The sequence below is a fragment of the Melanostigma gelatinosum genome, assembly GCF_949748355.1.
Source record: "Melanostigma gelatinosum genome assembly, chromosome: 20".
Classification (NCBI taxonomy): domain Eukaryota; kingdom Metazoa; phylum Chordata; class Actinopteri; order Perciformes; family Zoarcidae; genus Melanostigma; species Melanostigma gelatinosum.
Window position 1 is genome coordinate 14,370,344 of NC_136653.1, and position 17,475 is coordinate 14,387,818.

At 46.4% G+C, this 17,475-nt stretch overlaps 1 protein-coding gene across 1 annotated transcript; it reads left to right on the forward strand.

Moving 5' to 3' along the window:
• Positions 1-68: 68 nt before the first annotated feature.
• LOC306794325 (deleted in lung and esophageal cancer protein 1-like) lies at positions 69-17,155 on the forward strand (the record flags this gene model as incomplete). The annotated part of the gene is made up of 31 exons (XM_079292360.1): positions 69-198; positions 2,541-2,642; positions 2,748-2,884; positions 2,974-3,066; positions 3,249-3,339; positions 3,448-3,610; positions 3,986-4,178; positions 4,307-4,383; positions 4,542-4,704; positions 4,805-4,901; positions 5,047-5,177; positions 5,315-5,476; positions 5,557-5,687; positions 5,817-5,967; positions 6,215-6,331; positions 6,477-6,598; positions 6,703-6,888; positions 13,465-13,532; positions 13,626-13,777; positions 13,925-14,040; positions 14,135-14,205; positions 14,446-14,666; positions 14,817-14,975; positions 15,073-15,195; positions 15,309-15,403; positions 15,551-15,635; positions 15,776-15,973; positions 16,073-16,234; positions 16,367-16,517; positions 16,738-16,855; positions 16,948-17,155. 31 exons carry the CDS (start codon positions 69-71, stop codon positions 17,060-17,062), a joined length of 4,080 nt encoding a protein of 1,359 aa, XP_079148486.1. The 3' UTR covers positions 17,063-17,155.
• Positions 17,156-17,475: the final 320 nt, after the last annotated feature.

Consider the following 17,475-nt stretch of genomic DNA (forward strand, 5'->3'; position numbering starts at 1 on the left):
GATTTTCCAGCAAGTCGATATCAGCCACAGGGGAAATAGATTTTCTCCAGAAGACCCTTTTCGCTGAGATGAAAAAATGCAGCCACAAGGACAAACAAAAGTATGTGAACTGTGCTTTCCGCAGACACATCTTGTTCAAGTGCTACTTGGATAGTAAAGGCTGGTTCAGTACCCACGAGGGGGAACTCCCAGCACGACGTGACCCCCGGGATCGGCAGTAAAAAAGCTTTGAGTGCAGACCTGCAACTCGTCTGCAACCCTCGCCTGCCAACAGTATTTATTTCTTAGTATGTAAAATCAGTTTGACTGCTTTTCATAAAACTGGCCGCAAAGGCATCCTGCAAATCTCTCTGAAAAATTCTCCAAAGTGATGCTCCAAAAGCCACAAGAAACACACGCACGCACACACACACACACACACACACACACACACACACACACACACACACACACACACACACACACACACACACACACACCTGTTATTGTTTATAATAGCTGCCCGTGGTGTTCATCTAGCACAGTTCAGTGGTACAGTAATCTACAAGTCCTAAGAGAGATGCAAATGTCCAATTGATATTCATTGCACTGAAGCAGTCTTACAGATCATGTCGGATCACAATAAAACAGTGCCGTGTAGAGCTAATCTGAAGAGAGCGATGCTGCGGTCGAGGTCAGTGGAGCATTTGTTGTTCTGATTGTCTGGTCTAAAATGCCAAAAAGAGGAGACTGCCCGGGTTTACATTTTGATTTTGGTCTCTTTTCCAGCTTGAAATGTCATGGTTCTGTCTGACAAGAGCACAACACACGGCTGAGATGAGTTACAATACACTGCTGCATGGTCTGTTTCATTAACACTGGCCATCAGTCTGCCGCTCGTGTTGACGTGCTTGCTGATTGAACACAACATGCTGTCCCCGCTGTCAGAAAAATAAATCACACGGGCTCCCAGTTGTGTCCACATTTTACAGATGTTTACAGATAAACAGGCAAGATCCAAGTTCCTAATAACTCCTGCAGACACAATAAAGGAAGGAACTTTTGGTTAATGGGGACGAGGATTGAGTCATTAGTGCACCATTTGTCTTTATTTGTTTTTTCGACTTAATAAACTGTTCCTCTGACCCAGAGGAGCACTCGAATCCTGAGAAAGTGCTGCCACACACACACTGTAGGTGAACTCATCGGGTGACAGTCGACATCTGCAAGTGCTGTCGCCACTTTACTTTTCTTTTTTTAAATCCTCTTTTAACTGTCAAACTGCCCTCAAGCCATCAATAGCTCTGGCATGATGGTTACTGCGTTGCACTCTTTTCGACAAGACTGTGAAAACACATACTGTAACTGCACATTTATTATTCTTTATTTTGGATTATTATTTATTCAAGGTAAAAATATGTATTGTGTTATTTGGGTCATTTTTTCTATATTTTTACTATAAGTATATCTAATTATAATTACATATATGTATATGTATTCTTAGGGATTAAGTGTATGAGGTTTTCCGGTGGTGTTTGTGTTAGTACAGAATAAAAAATGAAACCGGCCTATTTGCAGCAGTCGCTGTACTTGCTCCAGGTGTCCACGGGGTGGCGCTGCGCCCTCCACTTTGACGCCGCTGTCTCGTAAACGCACCACCGGAGAGCGTCACCACTTCCTGGAGCTCACGTTGTTGCTGACATCAGAGGCGCAGCTCCAGGAGGAAAAAAAACTCAGCTCCTCTCTCTAGTGCGCGTGGAGACAAGCGAAGAGCAGGGTGAAAAAAAAAAGAAAACTTTCCTCTGGAACACATCAACCATTTACAGCGCATTCCTCTCTGTAAACACAGCTCTGGATCATGCACGCGGGGAGAAGAGGAGGTCTTTCTGCCTGAACACAGCGTGTATTTGTAATTCTTCAGTACTGAGCGCAGTTTCCGGATATCAGTCCACTGTTTTGGGGGTGAAGATTTGCTCTGCATCTCGCTGGGATTTTTCCGCTCTTCCTGACGTTCAATCTGTGATAATTTACACTCGCCAGTTAGTTCATCCTCATTCATCCTGCAGCCACAACTACAACATGGAGACACATTGGTAACAAGGTAAACAGTCCAGTCTACATTATGTCGCGACTTGTTTTGTGAGATCACTGCTTTTAGACTGTTATTTCCTGTTTATGGCAAATTAAATGCCAATACAATGAACTAGAAGTGCAGATTTTAAAGTTGGTCATTTGTAGTTTAAATCACCATTAAAACACAAACATGCAGTCTGTTTACTGACAGAAAACTTAATGAATAGGACTTCATGCAATTGCTTCATGTATTTCATGGCAAGTATTTCTTCAGTAAATGTTAATTTGGATAAGTAGAGAGGCCCATAATCAGACCCATATTTGTTGATAAATTCACATTTTGTTCTCTTCCTTTTCTTCTCTGCTGTCACTCTTCCAGACCTCTGTGACTCACAGTGGTCAGTTAAGATGGTGTTTTCCTTGAAAGGAGATAATCCACCGCTCTGAAAAGTCCTTCACATGTTCCATTTTGTCGCGCTTCGCTCCAGACTCCTTGGGGGACTATGAGGACTACATAGCGGTGGAGACCCTTGCTGGACACCGATTTTGGGTGCCCATCGCAGCCAGAAGACCCCCTCCAATACTCACACGTGAGTCTCATAAGAATCTACCAACCTACCGTTGTTGTTGTAATGCTCATGAGTGTACTTTAATCGGTCGTGCACTGTTGATATTTCCCCCTAATTATTGTGCAGTACCAAGAGTTCTGGACTGTGGTTGTTGTCTGATCGGAGGGGTGAAATTTGTTGAGTTCTTGTGCAAAAATATAAGCTTCAGCGCCGGGACCTTTTGCATCATCCCCAAGAACCAGTGGCCAGCCTCGAACCTCAGGGTGAAAATCAATCTGACACATTATCTAAGATACAGGAACTGTTCTACATCCGACATTTATAAAAAGGTTTTTTCTTTTTCTTTATATAGTCTGTGGCAAGAACGTACTTTTCTGAGCAGCCACCCTTTGCAGTCAGCCCGTCTCTTTTTGCGCTGCAGCCAGGAGAGGCCACTGTAGTGGAGGTGAGTGTGTTATGGAGGTAAATGGGAAAAAATGCAGATGCAATGCGTCATAGGCCTCTCAGGTTAGAAGCAGCAGGTTTCACTTCTCTGCAGCTGAACACAGTTAGTTTGAATTTAAATTCAGTCCTATAAATTCTCAGTGTGCTTCAAATAATAGTGTGTGTGTGTGTGTGGGTTTGCAGGTGGTGTTCTTCCCCACTACTGCTGAGAGGAGCTGTCAGGTGTTCACTGTTGTGTGTGACAACTGCCAGGTGAAAGACATTTCCATTGAAGGTGAATCTTTTCAGTGATCAGAAAACTAGTAAAACGTGACTTTGAATTTGTCCATTGTTAGGTCCAAGTCGATTTGTCCATTGTCTGTATAATGTGTGAGTTCCCCAGGTGAGGGCCAGCTGATTGCACTTGAGCTTGCATCTGTATCTGGGAAGAAGGAGCCTCCTGTGGTGGGAGAGGTGCGTGACCTCACTGCAGAGCACTTTGTCCGTTTCGGCCCGTGTAACCCTCACTCTGTGCAGCAGAAACAACTCATCATTAGAAACAACGTGTAAGCCTCACCCTCTCATTTAGCATCGCTACGAAGCATGAAATAGAACAGTTGATGTCATGTCTCTTCACAAGTACAAACAACACGTGTGCTCTTTGTGGCCAGAGGATAACGTAGTAAGAAGGGAGACCTCTTAAATTGGAGCACTGGGATTCAAGCCCCTAGTGTTGGCAGGATTTAACAGAGTAATTGTGTCCTCGAGTGAGAAACTTAAGTGCTGATTAACTACGAGACCCAGGCCTGCAGCTCCGTCGCTGACCCTGCACAGCGGCACAAGTAGAAGAAGAGTTTCCCTTTGGGGATCATTACATATCACATTAAATCTCTCTCTCTCTCGCTCTCTCGCTCTCGCTCTCTCTCTCTCTGGGGCTGAAGCCACTTGGAGCTGCCATTCCACTGGCAGATCATGAAGCCAAACCTGCAGCCATTCCTTCCAGGGGAAACCCCAGAGCCCTCCCATCTCCAGTTCCACCAGGCCACAGACGATGCTTTCCATGTCAGCCCCCGAACTGGAGTTCTACCCCCCTGCCAGGATCAAGAGTTTCTATTCACCTTCTGCCCTAAAGAAGTACAAAGGACTCCAAATACACAACAGAAAACAATATTTTTATAACACAGTATGTCTTACATTATGAGTCTCCTGTTTGGAAGCTACACGCTGATACTTAATTCATGTGATGTTTGTGTTTTCTTAAGTTGAAGGATTGCCACAGTGTCTGTCACTTAGTCCTGAGGGATGTTCCCCATCTGCCACCAGAGCCCACTGACGAAGGGTAAAGCTCCTGTGACTCTGTATGCACTGTGGTAGAAGTGTGTGTAAAAGTAACACCCCAACACGACACATCCAAAGAACTGAGATCACACGGCAAGTTCAGCACACTTCATCGAACAAAGTATTGGATCGTGTGTGTGTGTGTGTGTGTACATCTAGTGTCCTTCAGCCCGTGCGCACTGGGTCCAAGGTAGGCGATGTCATAGTCATGGAGATAGAGCTCAAGGGATCCACAGAGCCGTACCAGGTCCTACTGGAGCCCTATGCTGTCGTTATCCCCGGAGAGATCTTTATTTGCTCGAACACCCGCAGGCATTTTAAGGTTATATTCATTTCCTTATGTTACCTATACATGACAGATATTAGATTTCTACCACAATTACAGTTATCCATGGTTGTGTCTGTGTCTTGTGTGTTTTTAGATGTGGAACCACAGCAAAACCCGCATCTTTTTTCAATGGGAGAGAATGAGCAGCGGCAGCCACATCATTGAAGTAGCGCCCTCTGCTGGTAGCATAGGTGTGTCACACAGTACAATGGAGAATAACACAGAAATAATCCTCCTTTTAACTAGGTTCACTTGTACATGATGAATTGTGAACACCATTTCATGTAGTTGATGTATTAGTTCAGTGTTGATTGATCTGTCCTTTTGTGGGTCAAGAGGAAAACGAGTGTTTCGATTTCGACCTGATTTTGAGTGGAGGGAAACCGGAGAAGGTTGTGACCAGTCTGGTTTGCCACATAGAGCACCGCCACGAGCCCGTCACTTTGGCCGTGGAAGTCTGTTTTAAGGTAAGAATGAATCTTAACACCGTCAGATGGCTAAAATCTTTCTATTCCACAAAGCTAATGTGTTGCTGTGATATTCCGAGGGTATAGTTTATCTTTGAGCTGTGACCTCTTTATGTGCATCGTTTGACTTCGGCCAGGGTCCCATAGTGACCCTCGGTGTGCCCAGTGTGGAGTTTGGGCTCATGAAGCTCGGGGAGCAGGCACAGACCACTCTGCTCTTCACTAACATTACCCATCTGGAGGCTTCCTGGACACTGGAGGAGAGGCCCAACAGTCAGCAGGACCGCCAGGACACACAGGTGCTGCACACTGGACAATAACACAGCAAAACATTTCTGATAAAAACAACATTAAATCGATATGAATCTGTGTTGCTTAGATCTCGATGGACCCACGCAGAGGTGTGCTGCCCCCCTTGGCCTCTTGCAGTGTAGATGTGCTATTTAGTCCCCATTTCTGCCAGCGATATGAAACAGAGCTGGAGTTGACAGTGGAGAATGGAACGGGATGGTAATGATGCTCAGCTGAGATAAAATAACCGCTGTACTGAATGAAAGGAAGGTCCGTGCAGATAATGATGTCACTCAGCGGTCCGTCCCGCTGATAACAAGCAACACTACCTGTGTGTGTTTGTTGCAGTCACTTGTCGGTGCGAGCGCATGTGCAGTCTCCACGGGTGTGTCTGCTGAACTGCCAGCTGCTCTTCTCTGAACTCTACATTGGAGTTCCTGCCGAGGCAACCGTGACTCTCTTCAACCAGACCCTGCTGCCTTCACACTTCGGCTGGATGGTACGCTGGCGTCGCTTCATTTGACCACCACTTCATTTACTGTGAGAAGAATGAACGATGCAATGAATGCTGCCATCGTGTTAGTCGCCCCTGGTCCGTTTGAATGATTGCGGTGCTTCATCCGTATCGTATGTAAGGCTGTTGGTATACATATGATCTTGGTTTTTTTATTTCTCATATGTCAAATTAAGATGTCTTTCATGACAATTAATACTCGGTGATCTGAGTTTTACGTTTCCCCCACCAGGCTCCGCTCCAGGGTAAACAGGCTGAACTGTGTACAGCCAGTTTTGACCCCTCTTCTGGCACTCTGGGACCGAATGCCAGTTTGGAGATCACGGTTCGTTTCATCTCCCACACAGCTGTAAGTACCAAAGATATTAAAGTCCCAGTGAAACTAAAGTTAGAGCGTAATTAGCTCCTCTACTGTGACCTATTCCCCAGTGACACGGTACAGTTACAACTGGTATATAAATCCTTATCCTTCATATATTTGTCTCTTTGTCCAGCTGGATCTCACTGAGGTAGCTGCTCTCTGTGAGGTCCAGGGGATGAGCTCTCCTCTTGTTGTTGGCATCATGGCTTCCAAAACCAAGAAACTCAGTGTGTCCTACTCACTGCCCAGTGTCTGGTAGTAACCTTGGCTTAAAGTCTATTATCTAACCACCATGGCAGCTTCACTAACGCCATCGCATAAGTGTTTGTTAAGTCACGCTCGCTTTTCTTTGCCTTTAGCTCTCCTCCAGATGACGAGAGCCCCTCGGCACTGTTGCTTGACTTCCGTGATGACGTCGTTTTGAGCAGAGCCGTTACGAAGCAGTTATTGATAACCAATCAAACTGCCATCCCTGCCCCTTTTATCATAGAGGCGGATTATTTCACCTGCCATGCCTCAAAGCCAAAGAAGCAGTCAGAGAGAAGGTAAGGGGAGCTAGCTCACCAACCTGAATAATGGATCACAGAATGACTTTGCTGTACTTGTTGAGAATAAATCTCATGTTGAGGAGAAAACTCAGGTGAACAGACTTAGGTCGAGGCGTTTAGCTCAATTCAAGCAATAAGGTTTATTTGTGACAGAAGTATTATGTCCAGCAGTTAAACGTGCACGGACCTAAAAAGTTCACTCTGTAGGAGTGAATGAAAAGCTAAAAGGCGCTTAAACAGAGTGCGCATGCGTTCATATATTAGGTCCTCCTTTTGGAGCCTATTGGTCAAAGCAATAGTAGGAGGCGGATTTGTTTTTAGCATTCAAATAGCCTGATGGAGCACTGAGCATCTCCGCCCACACTGGCTCACGTCCGGGATCCGCCTTCTCTGGAACGTCAGTGTGAGATGTTGATTCAGCAGCATATTGTTATGTTCGGCCAACTAGATAAGCTAGGCGCTAGATATGCAAGGGCGCCTCTTTCTATCTCTAAGATGGAGCAGGCAGTTGAGACTGGTTCTCTGTAAGACTATGTGACATTTAACTGGGGCAAAAGCTATCCTTCAGAGTTCTAGTAATTTCCACGTTGTTCAGGCGAGTGCGGGAGTGCCCCACCTGGCGTTTTTGACCTTCTTGTACTAGAACTCACATATCCGCGTATAAGCTGTGTTTAACATTGAATGAATGTATATTTTTATTTACAAATCCCCCTTTTCACACCTGCTAGGTGTGAACTTCTATGTTTTGGAACTACTCATTCAATGGCTGTAACTCTATGTTTAGGTCCCTATCATCTGAATCGTCTGGATCGGAAACTGGTGGGGTGCTATGTCTAGTTCGGGTGTGTGTCTGATTCGGGGATGGAGAGGGAAGAGGGGCAGTTGAATGAGATGGGTGCTGGTGTGTCTGATACTTGGTTTCTAATCCCCAGATCAGTAAGGCACCTAGTATGCCCATTCCCACCCCCATTATAGTTTTCTTCCCACATCCCACCCTTCCCAGGTGAAGCGCTGCCGACCTCGGTCGGCGGGGTTTGCATAAGATTGCATAATCTAAGTTCCTGATGCATTTTCCAAATTAGTGCGAATTTCTCCTAGTGTTCTGGTTGGTACCGGTGCTGGGACACAATGTGTCAGGTGGTGCCAAGGGACGCCTGATTTGCCCTTGACCTGAACCGAGTGTGAAGTAACCTCCTTCACCTCGTACGGCCCAGTCCACCTGGGGTCAGTCCACTTGCGCTTGTGAACCTTGACCCTGACCCAATCACCTACTTGTATCTGCTTTCCAGCTGCCGCTGCTTCAGGTACTGCTCGAGTCCTCTCGATCTGCTTGGAGAGAGCTTCAGCAAGGGAAGTTAGGGCACTCATATAGTCAGACATTTCAATCTGCTGTACATCCAGAGGTGGCATATGACCTCCATCTCTGGGTGGACCTGGCATCGGCCGGCCAGTCATGATCTCGTGTGGGGAGAGATGTGTTTCTCCCCCTTTTCCGGACCTCATGGCCATAAGGGCCAGGGGCAGGGCCTCAACCCATGTTAATTTGGAGCCCGCGCAAACTTTGGCAATTTTGGCCTTAAGGGTCTGATTCGCTCGTTCCACCAGGCCCTGAGATTGCGGGTGATAGACTGACCCGAATCGGTGTGTGATTCCCAGAAATTGCTCTACCTGTGCGAGCATGGTGTTGCTAAAGTGTGATCCGTTATCAGAGCGGATGCATCTCGGCACTCCGTAACGGGGAATCAGTTCTGTCTGCAGCCACCTTACAACTGTCTGCGCGTCTTCTCTCTTGGTGGGAATTGCTTCCACCCATCTTGAAAATCTGTCTACCATCACCAAGATGTACCTCTTTCCCTGCACTCTGTTCTCTAGTCCCATATCTGTATAATCTATGCTGATGTCTTGGAAACAGGCAGAGGGCACGGGATAAGATCCCATCGGTGTCTTGAATGGTTTTCTTGGGTTGTGATTTCCACAAATTTGACATTCATCGCAGAAGAGGAAAGATATCGCTTCCATGTGCGGATGCCACCATAGTTGTTTTAAATTGTCCAATGTCCGTTTCTTTCCCTCGTGTGTAGGTCCGTGGGCCCCTGGTAGGAGTGCTGCACACAGTTCTGCTGAGGCAACCACTCTGCCGTCGTGGGCTCTCCACAGACCTTCTTTGTCTTTTGAGGCTCCTTTTCGTGTCCATTCGGACCATTCCTAAGGTCCTGCTTTCTTTTGATGTTCTTTGATGTGCTCGATTGTGAGCTCAGGGCGGATGTTGGCTTCCAGTGGATGGCCCATGACAATATGAGATTTTCCACAGTGTCAAGTTTTGATGTGTGATACATCAGTACCTGTCTCTCACCCCCCTTTTTCTGGAAGAGTACAGCATTGAGTAGGCTGTCTCTTTCGGAAACATCAAGGTGGAACGGTAGGGAGTAGTCTGGGGAAATGAGTGCGGCGGCATGTGCAAGTGCTTGCTTCAAGTGGGAGAAAGCTGCTTCAGCCTCTTTTCTCCATGTGAGGGTGGCAGTAAGATTTCTGGTGCCCACTCCCTTCAACATCTCTCTGAGAATGGTGGTGTTGTTGGTGTAGTCTGGGATATGGGCTCGTGAGTAGCCTGTTAAACCCAGAAATGAGAGAAGAGTGGCAACAGTGAGCGGTTGGGGATGTTGCAAGATGGTGGCCCTGTGCGTGTGTGACATTTAGAGTGCAATGGGCGTGGTCCAGGGGAGTTTTGTATGGGAAAAGCTGAATGATTTCATGACAACGTACTAGTTGGTGGGTTGGACGAGACATGGACACCGTCTTGGTTCATCCAGATGATCAGATTGAGGCGAGTCATCAGATCGCGTCCTAGCAGGTTGACAGGGCAGTTTGGAGCAGAGAGAAAGCTGTGCATGAAGGTTGCATCTTGAAATGTGATGGGGAGAGGGGTGGTGTAACATTGTCGAACTGGAGTACCAGAGACTCCCACCACTGACACAAACCGGTCCGACAACGGTTGCGTAGTCATCACACTCGAACAGGTGGCTCCAGTATCGACGAGGAAGGTGTGATCCTGTCCATTTACTGAGCACCTGATTAAGGGTTTGCTGGTGAGGCCGAAATGTAGAGTGTGTGACGCCAGTGCTTGAGGGGCGTGTCAATAGGGAGGACTGTTGTAACCTCCGGGCCATTGTTGTTGGCTACTTGCCTGTGTGGCATGAGCCCCGCCTTGGGGACCATGTCCCTCGTCCCAAGGAGCCTGATGGGCCCCTTGCTGTGGTCTTTGTCCGTCATAGCCATGTCCGCCTCCTCCTCTGGAGTATTGTCCTCTTCCTCTCTGTGCTTGCTGCAGTGCTGACATGCAGTCTCTTGCGAAGTGTCCCGGTTTCCCACAGTTGTAGCAGAAATAGGATGCTCCCCTTTTTCCAGGTGCTCCTCTTTTTCTGGCTTTGGGGGGCGGGCCATGGGACCGAAGGTGATACTGGGGGGAGGAACCAGAGGAAGTGCTGGAGACAGGCCAGTTGAGGGCGGGGGAGGGGCCGAGGCCAGAGATGCCTGGCCCGGTTCCTGTGCAGTCTTTTCCAGACCTACCGGGGCTTGAGTGGTAGGGGTGATGTCGAGGGGGGTGATGTCGAGTGCCTGATGGGGCCTGGTTTGTTCTTTTCCGGTCGGCATGTCCACCTGTATCCGATCCGTCATGGCCGTTCCTAGTGCCATCATTGCCACTCGCTGTTCCTCTTCTCTGTCTTTGCGGGCTTGCTTCAGTGGGTTAGCGAACCCCCATCGCTTGGTTTGATTTGTCGTTTGATTTCTCTCTGCAGTCTGTGCGTAGGCCACTCGTTTTGTCAAATCGTTGGTAACGAGCAGGAGGTCGTTGATCGATGGAGGTAGTGGACTGGCCGCCTTCCACCATCCCTCCTCTTGCCATCGTTTCATGCAGTTTTCCCAATGTGTCTTGTCTCTTTTCCATGCAGCCTTGCCTCCTGTGGCTGTTACAGCTTTTTTCAGTTTTGCACGCAGTACTTCTGAGTAGCCACCAGATGGAGCCACAGCTCCAGCCATGTCTTCTTGTGTTCTTCTTTTCTTTTTTCAGTTCAAGTTTTTTTTTTTTTTTTTTTAAATCAATTCCAATCTTCTTTTTTTTTTTTCAAAATTCCTTTTTTTTTTTTTTTTTTTTCAAATTTCAAATTTCAAATTTCAAATTTCAAATTTCAAATTTCAAATTTCAAATTTCAAATTTCAAATTTTTCAATATAAAATGTTTGGATGCAGTACTCCCGAATGTCCACCAGATGGAGCCAAAGCTCCTGTCGAATGTTCTTCTTGCAGTTCCTGAAGCACCCACAGAGGGAGCCAAAGCTCCTGTCAAATGTTCTTGTGCAGTTCCTGAAGTACCACCAGAGGGAGCCAAAGCTCCTGTCAAATGTTCTTGTGCCCTCTGTCCTAGTTGTTATCTCTCCCTGCTTTGGCTGCAGCTGTCTTTCTTATCTAAGATGTTCACTCCCTTGCCTCTGTGCCTTTGCCTGCTGTGTCTTCGCTCCTAACTCTGTTCACGGTTCTTATGGAACACAATTTCCAATAAATCTGTATTCTTTGTAACTCTACCAGTAAAACTCACACATATATTAACCCTCAGCTTTCCTCTTCTATTCTAGTGTTTGTGGTTCTGTGTTTGAGTGCAAAGCTTGTGTCTTATGCGTGTGCTCTGCTCCACTGACCGTCAATCTCTGAAAAGCACACCAACCTGGTGAAAAACACTACAACTTTACAACTACACATGTACTCTCTAACACCTGTACGCTTCACACAGTCACTCACATCCATACCAGATTGACACCATACACTGCCGTCGCTGAAATACGCACAAATCACATATAGATCTGCTCTTATAGCGTTTTCACGAGCACGGTCCCGAAGGAAATGGATACCTAATAGGCATTACTCAACACTCAATCGACCATACACTGCCGTGATTCCACAAATAATCGCACACAGACCTCGTCAGGAAAGATCTATTGATCTTATTGTTTACAGTGTACGCCTTGTGCGAGCACGGTCCCTAAGGAAATGGCGAATTCTTGTGCTACAATTGAATCGATGTCTCCCTGAGATCATCTATGCTGCATGCAAACCCATACACTGCCACTTCTGCAATACTGGTACACAAACCTCATCAATTACCTCAATTTGACCTCATCAATTTATTTTTCTCAATTAAAATTCTCTGGATGGATCTTCGTTTTACAGTGTACAACATTGCATGAATGTGGTCCCCTTTAGGAAATGGCGTTTTGCAGTCTCCAGACACACTACAGTCACATCAGCGTATTCCAACAACATTTCTATATACTTGATCCAAATCTCAGCTTGCAACTTCGCATAAATCAACAGTGTGGCCCGGAATTCAGTCTTTCAGACCGTCATTGGTCAGCGAACCGAAGCTTTCGCCACGGCTGTGTAACCTCCGAACAGTTATCAAAACTTACACGGTGAACACGATGCCAGTTTATAGAACTTACAATCCTTAATTTCTGTTAGATCCACTCACACACATGTACATTCTATGCTAAAAAAACCCCACTGCTGTCATAACAATCCTGTCACAATGCTTCGTCAATTTATCTTTAAAAATTTAGTCAACGCAATTCTTTACTCACCCCCGGTACTCCTGATCAATTCAATTTGGTTTTTCCTACATACAATTCTGCAGATTTCATTTAAATAGGCTCTGCTCTTACCTTTTGATTGCAGCTGCTTTGATCAGTTTCCCGAGATGATAAGAATGGCTCCGATTGTCAGCCGGAATCCCCAGCCTCTCGGGAAAACACCTGTTGTTTTGTCTGTTGACAGAAGAAAAAGTCCGTCACGAGATGTCTCTCCTACTGATCGTTAAGAACCATCGCTGCTACCATGTTGAGAATAAATCTCATGTTGAGGAGAAAACTCAGGTGAACAGACTTAGGTCGAGGCGTTTAGCTCAATTCAAGCAATAAGGTTTATTTGTGACAGAAGTATTATGTCCAGCAGTTAAACGTGCACGGACCTAAAAAGTTCACTCTGTAGGAGTGAATGAAAAGCTAAAAGGCGCTTAAACAGAGTGCGCATGCGTTCATATATTAGGTCCTCCTTTTGGAGCCTATTGGTCAAAGCAATAGTAGGAGGCGGATTTGTTTTTAGCATTCAAATAGCCTGATGGAGCACTGAGCATCTCCGCCCACACTGGCTCACGTCCGGGATCCGCCTTCTCTGGAACGTCAGTGTGAGATGTTGATTCAGCAGCATATTGTTATGTTCGGCCAACTAGATAAGCTAGGCGCTAGATATGCAAGGGCGCCTCTTTCTATCTCTAAGATGGAGCAGGCAGTTGAGACTGGTTCTCTGTAAGACTATGTGACATTTAACTGGGGCAAAAGCTATCCTTCAGAGTTCTAGTAATTTCCACGTTGTTCAGGCGAGTGCGGGAGTGCCCCACCTGGCGTTTTTGACCTTCTTGTACTAGAACTCACATATCCGCGTATAAGCTGTGTTTAACATTGAATGAATGTATATTTTTATTTACATACTGCAGATGTGACGCGCGCTGCATTTTAATCGCAGATTGACATATGTCAAGAAGCCGCTTCACTCTGTTCAAGCTCAGAAAGCAGAAGAAAAAGCCCTCAAGGGTGAGCTTAACTTTTCATTCGTGCGCACAGCACACACACTTTTCAAATCAAGCAGATTGAGCGCACACTCCAACTTCCCGTATCTCTCGGCAGAGTGTGTGAGCAGCCTGCTGGCTCATGGGAAAGGAGCAGCTTTCTTTGTCCTGCCAGACTCTGGGACGCTGGGACCTTTTGAGACGCAGACTGTGGACGTCACTGCCTACACGGACATGTGGGGCGAATACAGAGATCACCTCATATGCAAAGTACGATGCCATGCAATGGGGTGTAACAGATATTTAAGGATTAGAACTTACTTTTTACTGTAAGAGTAAGATTTTTCAAAGAGACCTGTTGATTTTGTTGCAGACTGATGAATAATGTTGAAATCTAATCCCCCCCCCCCCCCGTAGGTGGGGGACCTCGAGCCCACGCTCATTCCCGTGCAGATGACGGTGACTGGCTGCCCACTCTACTTCCAAATGATGGGCCCACGCCCAGACAACCAGAACCAGGGACCAATAACACAGTCTGTTCTCCTGTCCTGTCCTTCTCTCCCATTAAAACACACTCATGATGGCATTACATCTATATCAGTTTGACATTCCTGCTTGCACCATCAGGTTTGGCACTCGTGTATCTGGAGGGGACACGGTGTCGCGTTGTTTTCGCATCAACAATCCCACCATGTTTGGTAAGGGAAAGTGTGGAGAGTGGCTGGTTACGAATACCCATAATGCTCCACATGTTTTCTTCAGAGCCAACAACTGTAAAGCGTTCCTGAGCTACACCAATGTCTCCACTTGGTTTGTTTGTGTGTTAGTCTGACTCCTGCTATAGCAGCATGTCTTTTTTTATGTGTAGTCTCCTGTGACCTCTCTGACTCTGACTGACTACTTCAATAAAGTTATCTCATTTAAATCTTTGCCACCAGATATTCGCATGGACTGGGAAACATACAACATAGATCAGAATGACCATAAACTGGTGGATGTTGTGGTGGCGTATGGAGACGCCTTTCCAGTTAAAGATGCTGACGGCAACGAGGCGTTAAGTGGAGCATTAGGGATTTCTGGTGGGAACGTTCAAACAGCCTGGGAAAGAAATACGACCCGAGGTTCTGAGGGGACGAGTTCCTCCCTCCGTAGCATGACCGTGAGTCCATTTTACGTCGCAACACGGATACGTGAACATAAACTTTAATGACTTTTATGACGATGCCTCTGGGAAATTATTGTGGCTACGTTGCCAGTGAGTGAATCCACATTTCATTGGCTCAAAGCGGCTTCATCCTATTGATTTCAGAGCGGGGAAGGGGAGGCATGTGTATCCGAGGATGACTGCGAGGAAGAGGAAACATGTCTCGATCCCTCTCCTGCAAAGAAAAAACTCTTCTCTGTTCACATCAGACCTCATGTGGGCAACCTCTCGGATTACCCATACTGCATCACACCCCAGCAAATAGTACGTTGATAAGACTTTAGCTCCACATCCATTTTACCACTCTGCTTTTAGCGACATGAATAACGACGTATTATCTTTTTCTGCTGATTATCTCAAGGTGATTCGAGCAAAGAGCAGCAGCACCATCCATGCGTCTTTCACTCCTTTGACTCTTTCCGGGTCAGGTTGTGAGTCCAGATGTGTGGGCCTGGCTCTGGGCTTCATGAGTCTAGACTCCGAGGTGACGGGCGCAACGCGCCAAACAGCGTCTTTCAATTGTAAATCCTGGAAAAGGCACACAGGAGATGACTCTGGCGCAAGCTAAAGTCCCTTGTTATTGTGTTGTGTTTACAGATGGCTGCCTGTGTCCCGGGTAAAGTTGGAAGAGCTCAGGGTTTGGATTTGGAGCCTGTCAGAATGGATCTGCTTGCAGTCGTTAAGCCTGCAGTGTAAGCAATTACAGTCATACCAAGTCCCCAAAATCCCGAATGAATCCAAACTCTGTCTATGTTTCCTGAATGCAAATGAGCTGAGGTCAGACAAGAGGTGGTCTGATTACATTTCATATCTTCCCCTTTGGCTCCATGTTGCTGCAGGCTGATGGTGCAGATAGAGGAGGACGGGGGGGTGCTGGAGTTTCATGCCTCAGCCGGTGATTTACTGAAGACAACATCCGAGAAGGTCTGTCTGAGAAATCAACAACACTCATCAAAAGTGCTCTGACACACTGAAGTGCATGCATGATGTATTGACCCACCGGTGTTCAGTATTTCAGAGCAGTCATGCTCAGCGGTCGCTTTTCTGGTTGTTTTGCTCCGTAGGTGGTAGTTCGTGAATTTGACACCGAACGGGCCTTTCAGCTGAGAAACAACTCAGAAATGCCTCTACACTTCCGACTGGGGACTCAGCCTCCCTTTAGAGTGCTTAAGCAGCAGCTTCGAGTCCGGACCAGCACCTCCAGTAACCCACCTACTGGTGACAGCCAGTCTCTGGTGCTGCACCCACAACAAAGCATGCAGGTGAGAAGAGGAGAGTCGGTCATGTTCTGGATAATACAAAATGTTCCGTTATCTTGTCATTCTTATCAGTTAGTTGTACTCTTTTGCTGTGAATACCAGGTGAAGGTGGCCTTCCACTGCTCCCTGTCCCTTCTGGATCATGCAGACCAGGCAGGCGAGGAAGTCCCTCCTGGGGTGACGCTGATCCATCGTGCAAGAGAGGAAAGGAAGCTGTGTTTCCAGCAAAACCTCCTGATTCACTACAGCAACAACAGCCTGCAGGTCAGACACTGTCGTGAAGCTCAACGGTAGAAATGCGTCAAAGAGGAGAAACAAACTGATATAACAGAAGTCGTTATGCATGTTTATAGGTAATTGACCTCACAAAGTGACTTTCTTCTCTGCTCTGTGCAGACAGTGCCTCTCTGTGCCCATCTGGAGCTCGTTACAATGCGTCTGTCCAGTGACAGCGTCGACTTTGGGTTCTGCTACGTGGGGCAGACGCAGATAATAGAAGTCATCCTCTACAGACACGGAGCCCACACTGACTGGAAATCAGTTACAGGTGTCGACTGAACTGTCTTCTGTGTTGTTGTCTGTATCGTCGCTCTTACGTTAGCTCTGGGATTTGTTGGGGTCTTCAGTTCATGCACAACTTGACTAAACTGACTGGAATTATGCTTTTTTTTTTTCTACACATACAGTGCTTTGGAATGGCAATTATGATATATAGCTGGTATCTGAGTAAATGGTATCTGTCTGTGTGTGTGTGTGTGTGTTTGTAGAGTCAGATGAAGGAGGCTCCCGTGTGTTCAGAGTGACACCAGACTTTTGGTCTCCCAGGTCGAAGGAGCTCCACGTCACCAGCGGCAGCCAGTCTCTCCAGATCAGCTTCACTCCCAGGTAACAAACCACAGACCGCCATCACAATGTCTACACGGGGTTTAAGAGAAGCTTATCTAACGTTAGCATTTTGCTACGATTGTGTGTTCTAGTGAGGACAGAGAGTTCAGGGCCATCGTGGTAATCCAGCCCCGTCTGGTGAAGACCCCCCTCACTCTGCAGCTCCAGGGAACAGGATCCTTTGATGAAGTGTACTGGTCGAACTAGAAGTCCCTAAAACATCACAGTCACACAATCGCCACCTGCTCCCCTGAAATCAACTGGTTTATTTGTTCTTTTGTAAGAATGTAAATAAATATGAAGAACAACTTGTCAGGTCTCCATCACTTTATTTACGTATAAACGTGCTTTTAATAATAAGTAAACTATGAACTTGTTGGAGGTTTTCTATCAAGATAATGAATTTAATATGATGAGCCCTGATTTACAATAAACCCTCGCTGAATTACAATCACTCAATCTGTATGTTTACATATTAATGTAGGATTTATGCAGTTACAAATGAATGAGTTCTTATGACACATGAAGTGCAATGTCCTCAATCACCTGCTATTATACATGTTACATAGAGGTATTCACACCTAAGGTGCAATAGCATTAGCTAAGTGGCATGCAGGTAT